This window comes from Vombatus ursinus, unplaced genomic scaffold (genome assembly GCF_900497805.2).
Source record: "Vombatus ursinus unplaced genomic scaffold, bare-nosed wombat genome assembly UNPS02014417.1, whole genome shotgun sequence".
Lineage (NCBI taxonomy): Eukaryota > Metazoa > Chordata > Mammalia > Diprotodontia > Vombatidae > Vombatus > Vombatus ursinus.
Genome location: NW_020954195.1, coordinates 474,231 through 494,391, shown reverse-complemented (window position 1 = coordinate 494,391; position 20,161 = coordinate 474,231). Strand labels below are relative to the sequence as shown.

General features: G+C 38.0%; 2 protein-coding genes across 3 annotated transcripts in view; one reads left to right on the top strand and one right to left on the bottom strand.

Annotated features, from left to right (window-relative positions):
- The window catches only part of LOC114042391 (zinc finger protein 501-like), a gene marked incomplete at its 3' end in the record, with an annotated part of 11,549 nt that extends 4,733 nt beyond the window's left edge, over positions 1–6,816 (top strand). The window contains exons 5-6 of the mRNA XM_027861085.1: positions 5,894–6,363; positions 6,443–6,816. Of these exons, the coding sequence (XP_027716886.1) occupies positions 5,894–6,363; positions 6,443–6,816 (844 nt within the window). The remainder of the gene's footprint in view (positions 1–5,893; positions 6,364–6,442) is intronic.
- A 2,551-nt stretch (positions 6,817–9,367) lies between these two features.
- Positions 9,368–20,161, bottom strand: part of LOC114042387 (tigger transposable element-derived protein 1-like) — a 33,301-nt gene continuing 22,507 nt past the window's right edge. Inside the window, exons 6-7 of one of the 2 annotated variants that reach the window (XM_027861081.1) lie at positions 10,894–10,958; positions 9,729–9,871 (exon numbers count right to left, since the gene is read on the bottom strand). In XM_027861081.1, the coding sequence (XP_027716882.1) occupies positions 9,830–9,871; positions 10,894–10,958 (107 nt within the window). In that variant the 3' untranslated portion in view covers positions 9,729–9,829. Of the gene's footprint in view, positions 9,872–10,893; positions 10,959–20,161 lie in introns of both variants that reach the window. The other variant, XM_027861080.1, reaches the window with a different exon arrangement.

The following is a 20,161-nucleotide window of genomic DNA, read 5'->3' as shown; positions in this document are numbered from 1 at the left end:
TAGCTTTGTTTTATATCCCCTAACAGTGGTGAGACCCTAAGGAACATTTCTTGATCTCATTTCTCTCAACTCCTTCTCCATCGGTGACCTCATTGCATCCCATGGACTCAATTCCCATATCACCAACTGCCTGTGCCATTTATCTCTCTATCCATCCATTCATTTATCTAAATGATTTTTTTTCAATGAGATTATAAGAAATATTTTTCTCCCTCACACTTACCTTCCCAATAGGAGAAAAAAAGGAAAGCAGATAGTTTGTAAGGAATACACATTGTGGGGCAGCTAGGTGGTGCAGTGGATAGAGCACTGGCCCTGGAGTCACAAAGACATGAGTTAAAATCTGGCCTCAGACACTTAATAGCTGTGTGCAAGCTTAGGGCAAGTCACTTAACCCTGATTGCCTCCCAAAAAAGAAAGAAGAGAAAGAAATATATGTAGTAAAACAAAACATACTGACTGTGTCCCAAAAATCTACATCTTCTGTACCATGCCCCACGTCCACGCCCCTTCTGTCAGGAGGGAGGCAGCTGACTTCATCAGGGGTCCTTTGGAAGCATGGAATCATTGCCGTCATCTGAGATCCTAAGTATTTCAAAGATGTTTGTCTTTGTTATTGTTGTTGTTATTATATCATGGAAATTGTTCTCCAGATTTTTCTCCCTTTCCTTTGCAGCAGTAATTACTAGTATTCCCTGGTTTTTCTTAAATGATTCTCTTCTTTGTGTCTTACAATGTAGATCGTTTGTTACATTCTTAAATCATAATTTACTCAGTCATTCCTCACTGAGTGGGCACTCTCTTGGTTTCCAGTTCTTTAGCACTACAAGAACAGTTACTATATATATTTTTGTCCACATGGGCCCGTTTCCTATTTCTTTAATTTCTTTGTGGTGTTCTGTGTGTAACATATATGTGTGTATACACATGCATTTATATACACACATATATAGACACATATACACATATATACATATATACATACACACATAGGTGTAGTTAGCAGTGAGGTATACAGGTATGTAGGTGGCATAGTGAATAGAGCCTAGAATCTACAGTGAGAAAAACCTGATGTCAAATCAAACCTCAGACATTTACTAGATGTGTGTCCTTCAGCTGTTTGCCTCAGTTTCCACAATGACATGGGGATAATAATAGCACCTGTCTCCCAGGGTGCTTGTGAGGATCCAGTGAGATACCGTGACTTGCTTAGCCTAATGCTATTCTTGTTGGCTTAGTTATTGTAGTCATTCAAGAAGTGTTTATTAAGGACCCGTGATGTACCAGGCATTACCTAAGTGCTGCGGATACAGAAAGTGACAAGACAATCCTTACCCTGCAGGAGCTTACGATCTAATGGGGGGGATAATAGGTAAACAAATATGGCCAAAAAGCTACATATAGGGAAAATGGCCAGAGCTAAGAGACGAAGTATATCCCTGGGTCAGGAGGTATGCACAGTAATTGGGGGCCGTAGTTCCAAATTACTTTCCAGAAGAGTGAACCAACTTATGATTCTACCAAGGCTGCCTTAATATACCACCTTTTTTTTCATCTCCCTCTAAGATTCTTGATCATTTGATTTTTTAGATAAATTTCCTTATGATCCTTTCTACCTCTAAAAAGGAATCCTGTGGTAGTTTTGGGGGATGGTACCATAGTTTAGCCAAAATTGTAACTTTCATGATACAGGCTCAAGCTATTTATGAGCAGTCAATATTTTTTAGTTCCTTTGGTCTGTATTTCCAAAGAATGTGGCATACTGGACATTCGGAACTGGCTTTCTCTCAAGCATCTCATCCTCAACACGAACCCAGAACAGAAATTATCTGTCCCCCAAATCGAGTTTTTGCTGTGAATTCTTTTCCCGTTAATGGCGCCACCATCCTTCTGGTCCCTTGTATTCCAAATCTTCTTGTCATTCTTGTCTCATCATTTTACTCTTTCCCAAATCTAAACTTTTGCCAAATCATTTCTTTCTCCACAATATGACTGTATTTCTGGATCTGCACTAACTCCGCTTAGTTAAGACTCTCGTCCCTTCTGACTGGGATTGTTGCTATAGCCCTCTGCTAAGTCTCCCTGCCTTAATACTGTCCCTGTTCCAATCCACACTCCATTCCAGTGCCAGATTTTTCTCCCCCAGTTTGGGTGTGCTCCCCTCACTCAGTAAGCTCCAAGTGGCTCCCTACTACCTTCCTCATAAAATGTACGCTTTTCTTTTTGGCATTTCAATACCTTCACAACCTTATCCCTTCCAACTTCTCCAGGTTTTACACATTCCTCTCCTCCATGCCTTAAGCAATCTAGTTAGATTGGCCTTCTGGCTTCACAAATGATGTTCCATCTCCCAGCTTGGTGCTTTTACCTTAGCTGTGTCCTCACCTCTTGGAATCCCAGAAAAGTGTCCATCCAGCTTCTGCTTGAAGCCTTCCTTAGAGGGGAGGCTCACCACCTCTCACGGCAACCCTTTCCATTTTGGGATAGCTTTCATTGTTAGGACCTTTCTCCTGAGAATGAGCCTAAATTAGTCTCTCTGCAGCCTGTAGCTATGGCATTTTCCAGCCCCTGACTTCCTTGTCCCCTTTTCCCCATTTGCCTGGATAGTCTTATCCATCTCTTCATTTTCCCATTTACATGTCCTTATTTTTATCTAATTCTACAATTTATTTTCTTTTTATAAGATTTCCTTTATCTTTATGACTAGTACAGAAAAATGCAGATGACTTTAAAAAAAAATCCTCCCCTTACATTTACCTGTGCCATTTGAAGGTTCCCGGTCCACTGTCGTGTCATCTGTCTAATGATATTTGGAACATCATTAGTGAGGAGATAGGCTCACTTGGGACCTTTCAGTCTGCCATCTTTTGGCAAGCTTTTTTGGGTTATCACTGCCCATAGAGAATTGCCATAGGCCCTTGATGGGAACACGGGAGAAGTAGATGTGTTCACAACCTTCTGGGGTATTATTATCAAGTTAGAAGAGTGAAGCATAGAAGAGTGGAAACTGTCAATAATAAGGAATTGCTGGCTCTGTTTCTATGGGAGAGACAGTAAATGCTACTAGAGTGAAGAGAATTGGGTAGGAAAGGAAGATTGCGTTGACTGAGCATGACTGTGTGAAGCAAGGACAGACTATCTCTGTCAGTCTTTGGTCATGGCTGATTTCCTCCTCTCTTTATTGTTTCTCCTTAGTCTCTTCCCCCTTGTGACCCTACCTTTCCTCCTATTCCTTCTGTTTATCTTCCCCTGTTCTTACAATTTTCCTAGAATATAGGGACACCTTAGAATAATAATAGCACTTTATGGCTCACTAAGTACTTTACAAATACTGTCTCATTGGATTCTCACAGCAGTGCTGAGAGGTGGATGCTGATATCATCCCCATCGTTTTTGTTGTTCAGCTGTTTTCTAATCATGTCCAACTCTTCGTGATCTCATTTGGCATTTTGCTGGCACAGATAAAGGCGTTGTTTGCCATTTCCTTCTCCAGCTCATTTCTTGTAGATGAGGAAACTGAGGCAAACAGGATTAAATGACTTGCCCAGGGTCACACAACTAGTAAGTGTCTGAGGCTGGATTTGAAACTGGGACGATGAGTCTTCCTGACTCCAGCCTCAGTGCTATATCTACTGTGCCATCCACCTACTCTATCCACATCTTACAGATTAGGAAACTTGAGTCAGACAGAAGAAGAAGATTTGCCCCAGGTCACAGAGCTAGTAAGTGAATAAGGCTGGATTTGAACCATTTGTTAAATACCTGTTATATGCCAGGCACTATGCTAAGGACCTAACAGATATCTCATTTGATCTTCAAAACAGCCCTGTGAGGGAGGTGCTATTTTCATCCCCATTGTACAATTGAGAAAACTGAGGCAGAAGAATTTAAGTGACTTTCCACAGTTCACACTTGTAGATAGTATTTGAGGCTGGATTTGAACTCAAGTCTTTCAGACTCTAAATCGCTTGCTCTTTTCATGAGGTCATTGAGCTTACAAGGGTCTGGACCCCAACCTACAAGGCCCTGCTGCAGACAATGTATGTGGAAGTAGGTGGTAATCGATAATGAGGCCCAAGGAGAGGCTCCTGGAATAATGTTAGGTCTTTGGTGTAGACTAGGCATCCAGCAACTCTGTGGCCTTTGCCAATTGTAGGGTGCACAAAAGCCAGAGGTGTGCATACAGTTACACCAGAATGAATGAAATCCACTTTTCCGAGGGGTAACAGTCAGGCTCTAGATGCCAATTATCCATTTTTAATATCTATGGCTAAGGAGTCAGACTGTCTCCTAGCCAGCCAGCAGAATTATGGTACTTTAAAGTTCCTAATATCCTGTCAACCATCCAGGTTGTCTTGGACTGGAAATTTGTTTCACTCTATCTTTTTGTGGATTCTGCTGCTTTAGAATTTGTTTAGAGCCATTTTTTTTACAAGTATTTGAAGGGGTTTGGGGGAGAACTCAAGCAAGTCACTGCTTTTACTCTGCCATCTTGGCTCCATCCCCCAAAGTTCCTAATATCCTTACATTGAACCCCTTTAATGCCAGAGAGCTTTCCTGTTTTCATAGCTGATCCACATCCTTCTTAAACTGTCCTGCCCAGAAGTGAATGCCTTCCTCCACATATGCCCTGATTAGGGGATATTCCATTGAGGTGGAATTTTCCCTTGATTCCTGGCAGGCATGCATCTCTTAATGCATCCCCAGATTGAATTCACTGCTGGCTCATCCTGAGTGAGTAGTCCACCGAGACCCCCAGGTATTTTATAGAATGACACTTCTACACCATCATCCTGTACTTGTGAGGCTGATGTTTTGTACCCGAGTATAAGCCTTTTCCATTTGTTCTATGGAATCTTCTTTTCCCAAATTTCATCTTCCATTCCTAAAATGGAAATGAGGTCACCCAGGCTTAAGTTTGTCTCTATTACTAGTTAGTGATGTACTGAAAGTCTTTGAGCCTCATGTGGCAAATGGAAAAACTAACTTTCCTTTCTCTCCAGGCTATTTTGAGGATGAATGTTAAAGGACTCCCCAGGCAAGTGATCCTAATATCATTTACATTTTGATGATGGTATTCATGAAGGAGACACAAGCTAGGTATAAGTAAAGAGTAGATGGATGCAAGGGGAATATAGGTATTTAAATTTCATTTTCAGAGAGGGAGACTATTAAAAAAAAAGGGAGTCTTTTCTAAAGGAGGGTCTTTCTCTGGAGACATTTTCTCAAATCTTACAAGGAGTCATCTGCTGGTCTCCAGCTTGAGAAAAACCTGGGAATGTGCTGCCATTTTGGGTAGACAGCAGAGCAATGAGGAGGAATATTCTCGGTAAGTGTAATCTCACACAAAGGAAGAAGCCATGAGTGTAGTAAATATGGAAAAAGCTTGAATCCATAATTTCCTCTCTACTGTAGGAAGAGTCTATAGGAAAAAGTCTCCATAAACACAACAGAAAGAAATTAAGTCTATTTTTTGACCAAAATAAATCTAATGGGAATCCACTCAAATTATTTTCTAATATTATTATTATATTGATGTATATTAATTTTATATAATATAATTAAGTATTACAATACAATATTATTAAATAATATTTATATTATAAATATCATTTAATAATATAAACTCTTCAGTTTTGGATTCAACCTTATTAAATATCATGGAATAGAGAAATCATATGAATATCATGAATATAGGAAAGCCTTTAAGTGTAGCCCATCCATGAATTCCTATGAAATAATAGATCCTGGAGAGAAATTTCATGAATATCAGAAGGTTTTCCTTCAGACTATAGAGAACTCATCAGCAAATTCTTACTAGAGAGAAAGTTTATGAATGTAATGAATGTAGTGAGGCTGACAGTTACCACCTGTCCTTTTCTTCTCATCACAGGATTCATACTGGGGAGAAACCTAAATATCCTGAATGTGGAAAGAGCTTCAGGAGAAGCACAGAGACTACAGAAAATCAGAAAATTTGTACTGGAGAGAAATCCCTTGGATATGATGTAGGTGTGAAGAACTTCTGGAAGGCAGCTCTCACTCCACATGTGAAAGTACTTTGGGGGAAGAAATTTTACGAATGTTATGAACGTGGAAAAGCATTCCACAGGAAGACATCCCTTAGCCAACATCAGATGAGTCATACTAGAGAGAAGTCTTATGAATGTAGTGAATGTGGGAAGGCCTTCCGTAGGAAAGGAGTCCTTACTCAACATGTGGAAATTCACACTGGAGAGAAACCTTATGAATGTGGTGAATGTAAAAAGACCTTTCAAAGAAAGACAACCCTTATTCTACATCAGACAACTCATACTGGTGAAAAACCTTTTGAATGTAGTGAATGTAGCAAGACCTTTACCTATAAACCCTATCTTACTCGACGTCAAAAAATTCGTACTGGAGAGAAACCATATGAATGTCTTGAATGTGAACTCTGCACATAAATCATATCTTACTCAACATAGGAGAATTCATACTGGAAAGAAACCTTATAAATGTAATGAATGTGGGAAGGCCTTTAACAGGAGACCAGAGTTTACTCAACATCAGAGGATTCATACCACAGAAAAACCATATGAATGTCATGAGTGTGGGAAGGCCTTTCATTGGAAAAGAGTTGTTACCCAGCATCAGAAAATTCATACTGGAAAGAAACCTTTTAAATGTAACAAATGTGGGAAGGCTTTCCCATTTAATTCATATCTCAATCAACATATGAGAATTCATACTGGAGAGAAACCTTATGAATGTCATGAATGTGGGAAGGCTTTTCACAGGAAGACAACCCTTGTTAAACATCAGAGAATTCATACTGAATAGAAACCTTATAAATGTAATTAATGAATACGGGAAGGCCCTTTGCTCCAAACCAGTGCTTACTCAGCACCAGAAAATTCATGCCGAAAAGAAAGATTACCAATGTCTTGAATGCCGGAAGGCCTTTTATTTCAGGAATGAATTTGCTGATGATCAAAGAATTCATACTAAAGAGAGATCTTATAAATGTTGTGAATGTTAGAAAGTCTTCAGCCAGAGATGATCCCTAACTCAACATCAGAAAATTTATCCCATATAGAAAGCTTAGGAATGACATCTGGGTCATATGGCTACAAGATTGGGCACTAGATATCTTTTTTTCTGATCATCATATCTCCCAAGCCTCTCCAAGATAGCAATTTTGTGAAAGAAAGAGAGCAATTTCCTCTGTGTCCATGGTCTAGGATACTGAGAACTCAAAGTAGGTGAACTTGTATGAGTGTTTGAATTTAGGAAGGCTATCTGCCAGAGTGAAGAACTTCCATTCTACATCAGGAAATTCATGCTAGAAAGAAAGCTTATGAATGATTGACAGTAGGCCTTCTGCTAAAGCATTTCAGTTGAACTCAACAAGTACATATTGAGTGTCTATTGTGTGTCAGCGAGGTGCCACAGTGGAGAGAGCATAGGGCCTCAAGTCAGGAAGACGAGTCTTCCTGAGTTCAAATCTGGCCCCAGACACTTATTAGCTGTGTGACCCTGGGCAAGTCACTTCACCCTGTTTGCCTCAGTTTCCTCCACTGTAAAATGAGCTGGAGAAGAAAATAGCAAACCATTAGCAGTATCTTTGTCAAGAAGACCCCAAATAGGGTCATAAAGAGTCAGGCATGACTGAAATAACATTGTGTGTCAAGTACTGTGCCCAGAAATGAGGTATAAAGACAAAATTGCCCTGCCCTCAAGAAGCTTACATACTCCTGGGGAAAGTACCTTATTCTATGCCAATTGGTTCATAAATCTTGTCAATATAATTCATGAAGACTGCCCTTCCATCAGGGAACACAGCATTCTAAACTTCAGAGAATCCATACTACATAGAAAACTTGTGATATAAGAAACCTTTCTGCCTGTACACAGGACTTCATGAAAATCAGAACATTTCATACTTCAGAATATGCTGGCAATAATATAGTAGGGCCTTGAACCGTTGGTCAATGCTTACTTCCCATCTTTGGCCAGAGACTCCATTAATGCAATGAATGTGGAAAGACTGAGCTGGATCAGAAACTTTTACTCTGAATTATAAAATACACAGTAGAGAAATCTCTGTAAATAAATATGCCCAAACACGAGGCAGCAGTCATATCTTTCTGTTTTGTGTATAGTTGATTAAAGTTTTAAACACATAAAGAATTGATCTATGTGAGACGATTGTTTTCTGTCCTGTGATAACAGCCAGGAACTGTTTACCAGCTTCACATATTTAACCAGAAACCTGGGGTTTCTATTATTAAAACACTATTACTACCTATCTTTCTAGCCATCTCTCTCTCTCCTCCCCCTTTCTCCCCTCCATTCATCTATCTAGTTGTCTCCAATATTCAGAAAGCAGTAATCTTTGGCAAACTTTGTCAAATGTTTCTTGTTTTTCAATCTGCAAAACTTTGTCTTTGGAATTAATTGGGCTTTTTGTCAGTATGTGTGGGATTGTATAAGATCACACAATTCTGACTATGTTGTAACTTCTAATATTGAGGCTGAGGTGGGGCTCTATGCCCTAATGTTCCTGACTCCTAGGCTTTATGTTTGAGGCCAAAATTGGGATACAGGAAACGTTAATGTAAAAGAAGTAGGCAGGTCCTGTTACTGGACACATATGGGAAGAGGAAATCAGAAAAAGAGTAGTCCCTCAGTCCTAGAAGAAGTCTAAGTCTCAGCCTGAGTGTATTTCTGCCCAGATCCTAGTAGGAAGCTGATAACCCTCCAAGAGTCATCTCCTGCCCTACTCTCCATCTTTCTTCTCTTCCTACCTGTGAGGTATAGGAAGAATGTCAAGCCTCCCTGTAGTGGTAGAGACTGGGTCAATGTCCAGCCCTGAGGCATAAATGGCAGACCACACACATGGCAGTTATAACACTTGTAGTGACTGAGCTGAGACTGAGCCTGGTGCCCTTGTGTGCCATTTTTCTTTCACACCTTAGTATTGGTGACAAAACACCCATTTGTAGATGAAGGTGTCCACGCTTGGAGGCAGACTTATCAGTTTGAGAGGTGAGGAGATCTTAGGTCCTCAATCCAGCCCAGGGGGGAATTTTATAAGGGTGAAGGAGGAGGCAGTGATCGTTAGCAGGTGGGTGAACGCAAGCCCTGCCCTGGTTTGCCAAATGACATGAAACTACCTCTGGGCTTCTTAAAAAATTAATTTAACACTTAAAAAGTTGTGTCATAGACTCCTTCGGCCACCCGATTCAACCTGTATTTTGTCAGAATATTTTAAAATTTATAAAATGAAAGATAAAAGATTATTATAGGTAATACAGTAGTCTCCTAGACCTGCTAAATAATGTTATCCCCCACGGAGCTTGTTAACTAGCTTTTCTTTTCTCCACACACTAGCATGAATCAGTACCAATCTCAAGTTAATGGCTTCTTGGTCCCTTCCTTCAATGCCTGGTCCTGCTGGACTCATGTGAATTGTTTGGACGAGGCAGATTGAGCTGAATTCATTTCATAATGCCCATTGAGTGGTCCTATAAACTGTTTCATGATCTGATGTTTAGAGCTCAACCTTCTGGGAGAGTATGGTATAATGGGGGCTTTGGAGTACCTACCATGGAGGCACCCTGCTTCTGGGAAAAGACATCCTGAGTTCCTTTAACAAGGTGGGTGGAAGTAGCCTCCTTTTATTGACTTCAGTTAGCCAGAACAGACAGTCTGTAAAACTGCCAGACTCTGACTATCTTGCTGTTTTTCCACTGATAGTGAGAGGCGATGCTTCTATTCACATGGGCACCGTGAACTGAATGGGGTGGGGAAGGGCTTCCTTGGAGCTCCGAGGAACAGGCTTGATTTATGTCTTTGCTGTTTTTCGCGTCCATCTCAGCTGTAGGCCCTGGCAAGGGAGAGGGGAGGTGGAATTCCCACTGAACCCAGAATTGAACCACGAGAGCCCTGGAGCCAGGATTCCAGGGCAAGTACTGCAACTAGCTAGCCCATCAGGAAAGCCTGAAGAAGCCAGAATGCCTGGGATTGAAGACCATTGGCACTTTGGGCTTAGAACTTGGGACTGGGGACTGTGCTAAAAAGAGTCTAGCCATGAACCTAATTCCCTGCTCCCCAGAATGTGACATGGTCGGGGGAAAGGTGGCAGGGATTATACCCCACATATTAGGGAATATGTGTATTTGTTATACTTTTGAAGTGAATATCCTTTTGCTAATCTGTTAAGTAGTTAAATAGAACTGGAAGTCCAAGGAATTCCCCTCTAGAACTGAAAGAACACCATCAGTGTAAGCTGGAGTCAATGGCAGAGGGCCTAGACAGCTCAAAACTCCCTTAAGGGTACTAGAGAACCCTTGACGTAGAGTGAACGTGACCAGCCCGGCCATCAGGTAGTGGCAGCTGAGGTACTCACAGTTAAAATAGCAGTAGCTAGTACAGTACTCTGTTTCCGTCTTCGTTAATGCATGAAATCTAGCTGTAGTTTTGTTTGTTTTGTGGAGGAGATAGCTTAAACTTGTATTTAAATGTGAAGTATTACCATCATCATTAGATATTGAGTGAAACAGCTCAGATTTTATCTGGGGCAGCTTTTCAAATATTGCACAAAGAGATGTCACAAATGCTTCTCGGCTCTGGTGATTAGACCTGAGATTAGTGGACCCAAGCTCCTTTCAGAGAATTCCCTCTTCCACGGATAGGTCCGTTTCCAGATATTTCCTCCACTTCTTTGTCTCCTAGTTTCTGATAATGACCAGTTTATCCATTTCCAGTTTATTGTGATATATAATGTGACTTGCTGGTTTAAATCAGGGCTTCTTAACCTGAGTTTTACAGACCTTGTGGGGTACATGGATAAAATTCAGGGGGTCCATGAAGTTGGATAAAAAATATTATATCCTGATATTCACTAACCTCTAGTTGAAATTCAGTGTTTCCTTCAAAAATGTTTTTTAAAACAATGCTTCTGGCTTCATGACCTGCCAAAGATTGTCCAAGTCACAAAAAAGCGAAGAACTCCAGGGCTAAATATTTCTTTCAGACTAAGACTATCAGTTTTCTCAGCAACTGAACCCTAAGCTATTCCACTATTTTCTTTCTGTGTTTTTATTTACTTATTTAAAGCACAGATACCTCTCTTTTTTTTTAGTTCCAAATTCTCTCCCTCTGCATGCCCTCTCCTCCACCCAATAAGAAGGCAAGAAAAATTAAACCTATGCAGAATCAAGCAAAACAAATGTCCATATTAGCCATGTTGCACATTAAAAAAAAAATCAATAGAGGGGGAAAAAAAGTTTCGATCTGCCCTCTAAGTCTATTAGTTCTCTATCTCGATGTGGATAGCATGTTTCTTCATGAGTCCCTTGAAACTGAGGTGGGTAATTATGAAGATTGGAGTTCCCAAGTCCATCACAAGTGATTATCTTTACAATATTGCTATTACTGGGTAGACTGTTCTTGATTTGCTTCACTTTGCATCAATTCAGATAGGTCTTTCTGAAACCATTCCCTTCATCATTTCTCATAACACTATAGTGTTCTATCACAGTCATCTACTCTAACTTGTTCAGTCATTCTACAATTGATAGTTTCTTTTTCTTTGCCATCACAAACGTAGCTGCTATAAATATTTTTGTACATATGGGCTCTTTCTCTCTTTGGGATGCAGACTTAGTAGCGGTATTGCTGAGTCAAAGAGTATGTGCAGTTTAATAGCTTTTTAGGTCTGGTTCCAAACTGCTTTCCAAAACACTGGTCTAGTTAACAACTTCAGCAACAGTGCATTAGTATATTTTCACAGATCAATCAATCAGTAAAGCACCTAATATATGCCAGACACTTTACGCATTTCCTCCATCACTTTTCATTTTTTCCTTTTTGTCAACCTAAATATTCTGATGAGTGTAAGGTAGTATCTAAGAGTTGTTTTCATTTACATTTCTCTAATTAGTAGTAATTTGGATCATCTTTTTTTTTTTTTTTTTAGTGAGGCAATTGGGGTTAAGTGATTTGCCCAAGGTCACACAGCTAGTAGTGTCAAGTGTTTGGTCTGAGGCCGGATTTGAACTCAAGTCCGCCTGACTTCAGGGCCGGTGCTCTATCCATTGTGCCACCTAGCTGCCCTAATGATCATCTTTTAAAAAATGAATCTTGATTTGATTTCTCCCTCTGAAAACTGCCTATTCATATCCTTTGACCATTATTAATTGGGGAATGGCTCTTATTCTTATAAACTTGACTTGGTCCCTATATATTTTAGAATTGAGATTATTCTCATTTGCTTGCTGCAAAGACATTTTTTCTCCAGTGTCTGGCTTTTCTTCTACTTTAGCTACATTGCTTTTATTTGTGAAAAAATATTTTAAATTTATGTAATCACACTTGTCCATTTTACTTCCCATGAACTTCCCTATCTCATTTGGTCACGAATCCTTCCCCTATCTATAGATCTGATGAGTAATTTCTTCCATTCTTCACTAACGTCCTTATGATATCACCTTTTATGTCTAGATCATGTACCCATTTGGAGGTTATCTTTATATATAGTGTGAGATGTTGGTCTATGCCTAATTTTTGGCACAATTCTTTCCTGTTTTCCATATATGTGTGTGTATATGTATGTATATATGTGTATATATATATGTATAGGTATATGTATATAAATTGAACGGAGTTCTTCAAACACTAGGTTACTCCTTTGCTCTATATACCACATAATCTCTTCCATCGATCAGTATCTCTGTTACTTACCCAGTATCAAACTCTTTCAGTGATTATAGCTTTGTAGCATAGTTTGAACTCTGATATTGTCAGGCCCCTTTACTTCCCATTTTTTTTCATTGATTCCCTTCATATTCTTGCTATTTTGTTCCTTCAGAAGAATTTTGTTATCATTTATTCTAATTCTACAAAGTAATTCTTTGGTCGATTGAATTAATTTAGGCAGTATTATCATTTTTATTATATTGGCTCAGCACATTCCTGAGTAATTACTATTTCTATAGTTATTTAGATCTGTCTTTACTTGTGCAAGAGGGTTTTGTAATTATGTTCATAAAGTTCTTGTGTGTGTCTTGGCAGACAGACTCCCAAGTATTTTATGTCTATAGTTATTTTAAATGGAATTGCTCTCTCTCTTCCTGCTGGGGTTTTCTTGGTAATATAAATTACGACGGTTTGTACAGGTTTATTTTATATCCTGCAATTTTTCTGAAGTTGCTAATTATTTTGATTAGATTTTTAGTTGACTAGGGTTCTTTAAGTAAACCGTCATATTATCTGAAAAAAGTGATAGTTTTACTTCCTCTTTGCCTATGCTTATTTACTTTCGTGTCTTATTTCTATAGCTCGCATTCATAGTATAATATTGAAGGGTAATGGTAATAATGGATACCCTTACTCCACCTTTTATTTTACTAATAAAGCTTCCAGCTTATTCCCATCACAGATAATGCTTGCCTTTGGTTTTAGATAGATATGACTTTTTTTTTTAAAGCTTCTTTTATTCCTATGATTTCTAGTGTTTTTAAGTAGGAATGGATGTTGTATTTTTGTCAAAAGCTTTTCTGCATCTATTGAAACAATCATGATTTTTGTAATTTTCATTATTGATATGGTCAATTATGCTTGTGAGTATCCTACTATTGAAACAGCCCCACATTGCTGGTTCATAATTTATGGCCTTGGGGCAGCTAGGTGGCCCAGTGGATAGAACTCCAGCCTTGGAGTCAGGAGGACCTGAGTTCAAATGTGGCCTCAGACATATGACACTTACTAGCTGTGTGATGTTGGGCAAGTCACTTAACCCTGGTTGCCTCACCAAAAAGGCAAAAAAACAAAAACAAACAAAAAATAATTTATGGCCTTTGTGATATGTGGTTTTAATCTCCTTGGAAGCATTTTATTAAATTTTTTTAATATCCATTCGGTGAATTTGTCTATAGTTTTCTTTATCATTTTTTCATCTTCTTGGTTTAGGTATCAACAATATATTTGTGTCACAGAAAGAATTCATTAGGACTCCTTTGCCTGATTTTTTGCAGAGTTTTGTAATATTGGAATTAATTGTTCTTTAAATGCTTGGTAGAATTTGCATATAAATCCACCTAGCCTTGGGTTTCTTTTTTTGAGGAAATCATCTATGACTTTTTCAATTTCTTTTTGAAAGGTAGGGTTACTTTAGCATTCTATTTTTTCTACAATTAATCTGAGCAATTTATATTCTTATAAATATTGATTCATTTCATTAAGATTCTCAGCTTTATTGGCATACAGTTGGGCAAAATATCTCCTAATAATTTCTTTTATTTAATCTCCATTGGTTTTAAATTCACCTTTTCCATTTTTAATACTGGTAATTTGGTTTTCTTTTTTTTTTTTAATTGAATTAGCCAGTTGTTTATTTTATTGTTTTTTTTTCCTTCAGAAAGCTAGATCCTACTTTTATTTATTAGTTTTCTATTTCTTTTAACTTTCAATTCTGTTAACTTCTCTTGATTTTCATTTGTTTTGGTGTTAAATTGGGAGATTTTAATTTGATGTTTTTCTGGGTTTTTTTTTAACATGTACACTCGATTGATTGATCGGCTCTTTCTGTTTTATTGATATAAGCATGTAGAGACTTAAATTTCCTCCAAAATACTGCTCTGACTGCATTCCATAAATTGTGGCATGTTATTTCATTGTCGTCATTATTTTTAATGAAATTGTTGATTGTTTATGTGAATTGGTCTTTGACCCATTCCTTTTGTAGTTTATTTAGTTACCAATTAATTTTAATGTATACCTCAAAGGACACATATTGAACATAATTTTAGTTGCATTAATATCAGGAAAAGATACATTTATTATTTTAGCTTTTCTGCCTTTTTTTTTTGTGAATTTGTATGGCCTAAAACAGGGGTGGAGAACCTAGGTTATGGCTTTGAGGCCACATGTGGCCTCCCAGGTCCTTGACTACAGCCTTTTGACTGAGTCCAAGTTGCACAGAACAAATCCTTCTATTAAGGGGATTGGTTTTGTGAAGTTTGGATTCAGTCAAAGGGCCATACTTGAGGACTTGGAGAGCCACACGTGTCCTCAAGGCTGCAGGTTCCCCACCCCTGGCTTAAAACATGGTCAATTTTTGTGATGGTACCATGCCCAGTTGAGAAATATACATATTCCTTTCTATTCCTATTCATTATACTCCAGAGGTCTATCATATCTAACTTTTCTAAAATTCTTTTCATCTCCTTAATTTCTTATTTATATTATGGTTAGATTTATCTAGTCTAAGTGGACTCAGTTGAGATCTCCTTATAAATATAGTTTTATTGTCTATTTTGTCCTATAACTCGTTTAACTTTCTCTTTAAGAATTTGAATGCTATGCCATTTGGTGCATATATATTCAGTACTGATACTAATTCATTGTCTGTGGTACCATTTAGCAAAATGTAGCTTTCCTGATTGTCTCTCTTTAAAAAAATTTTTTTATTCATCTTGAACTTAAATACAAAAAGACAAAAAATATATTTCCATGTATACAGCACAATATGAAAAGAGGATTCGATAGAAAACCATGAATTTTCATTTCAGAATGTTGATTTTAAAAAAAGTATGTAATAAATACTACACATTGTTTTCAAAGATACTCTGCTATTCTGTGTTTCCTTCTGTTTTTTTTTATTCTCTACTGTGAACTTTTTATTTTTTTCTCTCCCCCCCGAGAGAAGGCAATAATTACACACACACACACACACACACACACACACACACATATATATGTAAAACCATGCTATACATATTTCTATTTATCACTTCTTTCTCTGAAGATGGATAGCATCTACCGTCATAGATCCCTTGTAGTTAGTTTGCGTATTTATGATACTCAAGATGAATTAGTCATTCAAAGTTGTACTTAGGACAATATTTCTGTTACTATGTATAATGTTCTCTTGGTACTGCTCATTTCACTTTTCAATATTCCATGCAAGTGTTGAACTTATCATTCCTTGTAGCACAGTAGTATTCCATCACAATCATAAACCACAACTTGTTTAGCCATTCCCCAATTGAAGGGCATCTATTATTTTAGCTAATCTGATAGATGTAAAATGTTATAGTTGTTTTAATCTGAATTTCTCTAATCAATAATGATTTAGAAAATTTTTCCATTTGACTAGATATAGTTTTGATTTCTTCACTGAAGATACCTATTCCTATCATTTGACCATTTATCATTGGGGAATGACTCATATTCTTATAAATTTGACAAAGTTTATATATTTGAGAAATGAGAACTTTATCCAAGATACTGCCTATAAAATTTTTTTCCCTAATTTCCTGCTTTCAGGGGTAGCTAGGTGGCACAGTGGATAGTGCACCAGCCCTGGGTCAAGAGGACCTGAGTTAAAATCTGGCCTCAGACACTTGATACTTACTAGCTGTGTGACTCTGGGCAAGTCACTTAACCCTGATTGCCTCACACAAAAAAAAAAGAAAAGAAAAGAAAAGAAAGAAACAACCAAAAACCAATTTTCTGCTTTCCTTCGAATCTTGGATGCATTGGTTTTATTTGTGCAAAACCTTTTTAATTTAATGCAATTGAAATTATCTGTTTTACACCTCACAATGCTATTTCTTGTTTATTCACAAATTGTTCTCCTATTCATAAATCTGATAGGTAATATGTTCCATGTTTTTCTAATTTTCTTGTGATATCTCTTTTTATATATAGGTCATGTATCCATTTTGACCTTATCTTCATGAATGGTATAAGACATTGGTCTATGCCCAGTTTCTGCCAGACTACTTTCCAGCTTTCCCAACAGTTTTTACCAAATAATGAATTATTATCCCCAAAACTTAAATCTTTACATGTCAAACAAAAGGTTACAATAATCATTTACTATGATGTATTATATATCTACACTGCTCCACTAATCTACCTTTCTATTTCTTAACCAGTACCAGATAGTTTTGATAATTGCTCCCTTATAATATAGTTTAAGATCTGGTATTTTCTTCTTATTGCTATTGCTAGCATTTCTAAAACAATATTGAATAATATTGGTGACACATGTTTCCCTGTTTATCTCTTTTAATTCAATATATTTTAGCTTTAGCTTTGTCTGAGATCACGATTGATACCCCTGGTTTTTGGTTTTTGGTTTTTTTACATCAGCTAAAACATAATACATTCTCCTCCAGCCCTTTATTTTAACTCTACGTATTTCTCATTTTTAATTGTGTTTCTTGAAATTGGCATATAGTTTGTTGGATTCTGATTTTTAATCCATTCTGCTATCCATTTTCATTTTATGGGCGAGTTCATCCCATTCACATTCAATGTTATAATTACTAGTTATGTATTCCTCTCCATCCTGTTTTTTTTTGTTTTTATCCTTCTCACCCTATTTACCCTTTCCCTCCTCACTAATTTACATCTAACCACTACCTTGCCCTCCTGTTCCTTAGTCTACCCACCCCCTTGGAGTCCCTCCTTTATCCTCCCCCTCCACCTTCCTACTTCTTGGATGTACATACCCTTCTAAAAGTCCCTCCCTCATCCTGCCTCCTTGCCTTCCCATTTCTTTATAAATTTAGAAGACATTTTATACCCCTCTGGAAGTATGTTATTGCCTCTTTAGCCCTGCTCTGATGTAAGATTTCAGCACTACAAGCCCTCTACCCCTACCTGCTTCCACTGTAACAATTTTTCCATTCTTGCCTCATTTGTATAATTACTCCATTTTAACTATTGCTCACCAATTTTATTTTTTAGAATTATCCCATCATACTCAACTCAACTCCAAGCCTTTTATCTGTGTACAATCTTTCAAACTACCCAAGTAGTGATAACAGTCTTCAAAGTATGCATAGCATTTTCCCATATAAGAAGGAAACAGTCTGACCTATTGAGTCCCTTATAATTGGCCTTTAACCTTTGCTTTATGTTTCTCCTTGATCTTAAATGTCAAATTTTCCATTGAGCTGTGGTCTTTTTGCTAGGAATACCTGAAAGTCTTTCAATTCATTAAATATCCCTCCTCCCCCCCTCCCCCATTCAGGATTATACTCAGCTTTGCTGGGTAAATTATTCTTGGTTGCAAGCCCAGCTCCTTTATTCTTCAAAATGTAGTTTTCCAAGCTCTTCAATCTGTTAATGTGGAAGCTGCAGGGATGTTGTGTTGTCCTGACTGTAGCTCCATAGTATTTCAATTGTTTCCCACTTGTTACTTGTAGTATTTTCTCTTTAACCTGGGAGCTTCAACACTTGGCTGTAATACCTTCTATAGTTTTCATCTTGGGATCTCTTTCATGTGGTGATCAATGGATTTTTTTCTATTTTTATTTTCCCCTCTTATTCTAGTACTTCAGGGAAATTTTCCTCAATAATTTCTTGTCATATCATATCTAGACTCTTTTTTTTTTTATCATAACTTTCAGGTAGTCCAACAGTTTTTATACTATCTCTCCTCAATCTGGTCTCCAGATCAGTTGTTTTTCCAATGAGATGTTTCATATTCCCCTATTTTTTTTCATTTTTTAAAATTTTTTTTCTTTACATTCCCCTTGCCCAATTCTAGTTTTTAAGGACTTATTTTCTTCCATATGTTTCTGGATCTTTTTCCCAATTGGTTGACTTTCTTTTCATAATTTTCATGAATTGCTTTTTTCCCCCTAATTCTTCCTTAGCCTCTCTCATTTGATTTTTAAAGTCTTTTTAAAGCTCTTTGAAGAACTCTTTTAGGGGGCTTGTAACCATTTGACATTTTCCTTTGAAGTAGAAGTGGGGTTTTTTAGCTTCATTATGTTCTAATATGAACCTAGATCTTCTCTGTCCCTATAGTAGCTATCTATGGTCGGGTTCTTTATCTTTTGCTTACTCATTATTTATATTTTTAGCAGCTTATTATAGTCAGGTTCTAGTCCTGAGGTGTGGGAGATGATGCCTCAGGCTTCAGGTTTTACGTACTGTTGTTTCTAAGCTCTATCTGGGAGCCCAACCTTGGACGCTCCTCTCTGCCCCTGAGCCAGAAGTAGGGCACCCAGCCCCTCAGTCACTGCAAACGTTCTTGCTCCCTGCGGTCCCTCTTGTAGCTGTGAACTTCATCTCACCCTCTGCGTTGGAATGGAACAGGTACTCTGCTCTCCTGTGAGTGTCCACAGCCGGCAGAGTCCCCGTGCCTCTGCCACCATACTCAGCTGGGCATGTGCTTGTTCCTTGCCCATCGCTGCAGCCTAGGACTGTGTCTGGTCAGCACACCCGTACCTGGCATCCGGCAACTGCCAAGAGTCCTTACTCAACTGTGTGACCCCCTCCTCCCACAGTCTGTGAGGTGAGGTTACTGCTCAACAGTATCCCTCAACAGGGATTGTTGTTTGTTGATTCAGCAGACTCTGCCTAGAGGTGTTTGCACTTAGGCCAGGCCTCCACCCCAGGAGATTGGGTCTTAAGGTCCTTCCCAGTTCTCTTAGGGGGATAAATGTTTTACCCCCACTTTTAATTATTTCTGCAGCTCAAAATTCCCTTTGAGGCAATATTTTTATCATGTTTGAGGGAGAATCCCGAGAGCCCAATGTTTCCCATCTTGCTCCACCATCTTCTCAGAATTCTGTTCTGATTGTCTATTTAAAGTAGATCTATTTTGCTTTTGCATTGTCTGAAATCATGATTGCTTCCCGTCATTTTTTTAATATTTCAGTTGAAGCATAATAATTTCTGCACCAGCCCTTTAACTTTGTGCATATATCTTTCTGTTTTAAGTATGTTTCTTGCAAATAATATATTGTTGGATTCTGATTTCTAATCCATTTTCCTATCATCTTTTATTTTGTGGGTAAGATCATTCCATTCAAATTCAGAGTTATGTTTGCTGCGTATTTCCCTCCATCCTATTCTTATCCCTATCTTTTTTACCCTAGCCCTTCCTCAAGAATCTGTTTTGCTTCGGATCACTGCTTCCCTTAACATACCCTCTCTCTTCTCCTTCCTTCTTACATTCCATTTGGGTAAAATGAGTTTCTATATATAATTGGATGTGCATGTTTATCTAAGCACAGTACCTTCCATACAGTACACATTCAATAAAGACTTTCTGAATTAATCTGGAATGCTCCGGCAGCAGGCCTACTGTTGATCATTTGATTCAAAAGGTTTCTCTCCAGCATGTATTTGTTAGTGTGGAATGTAAGTT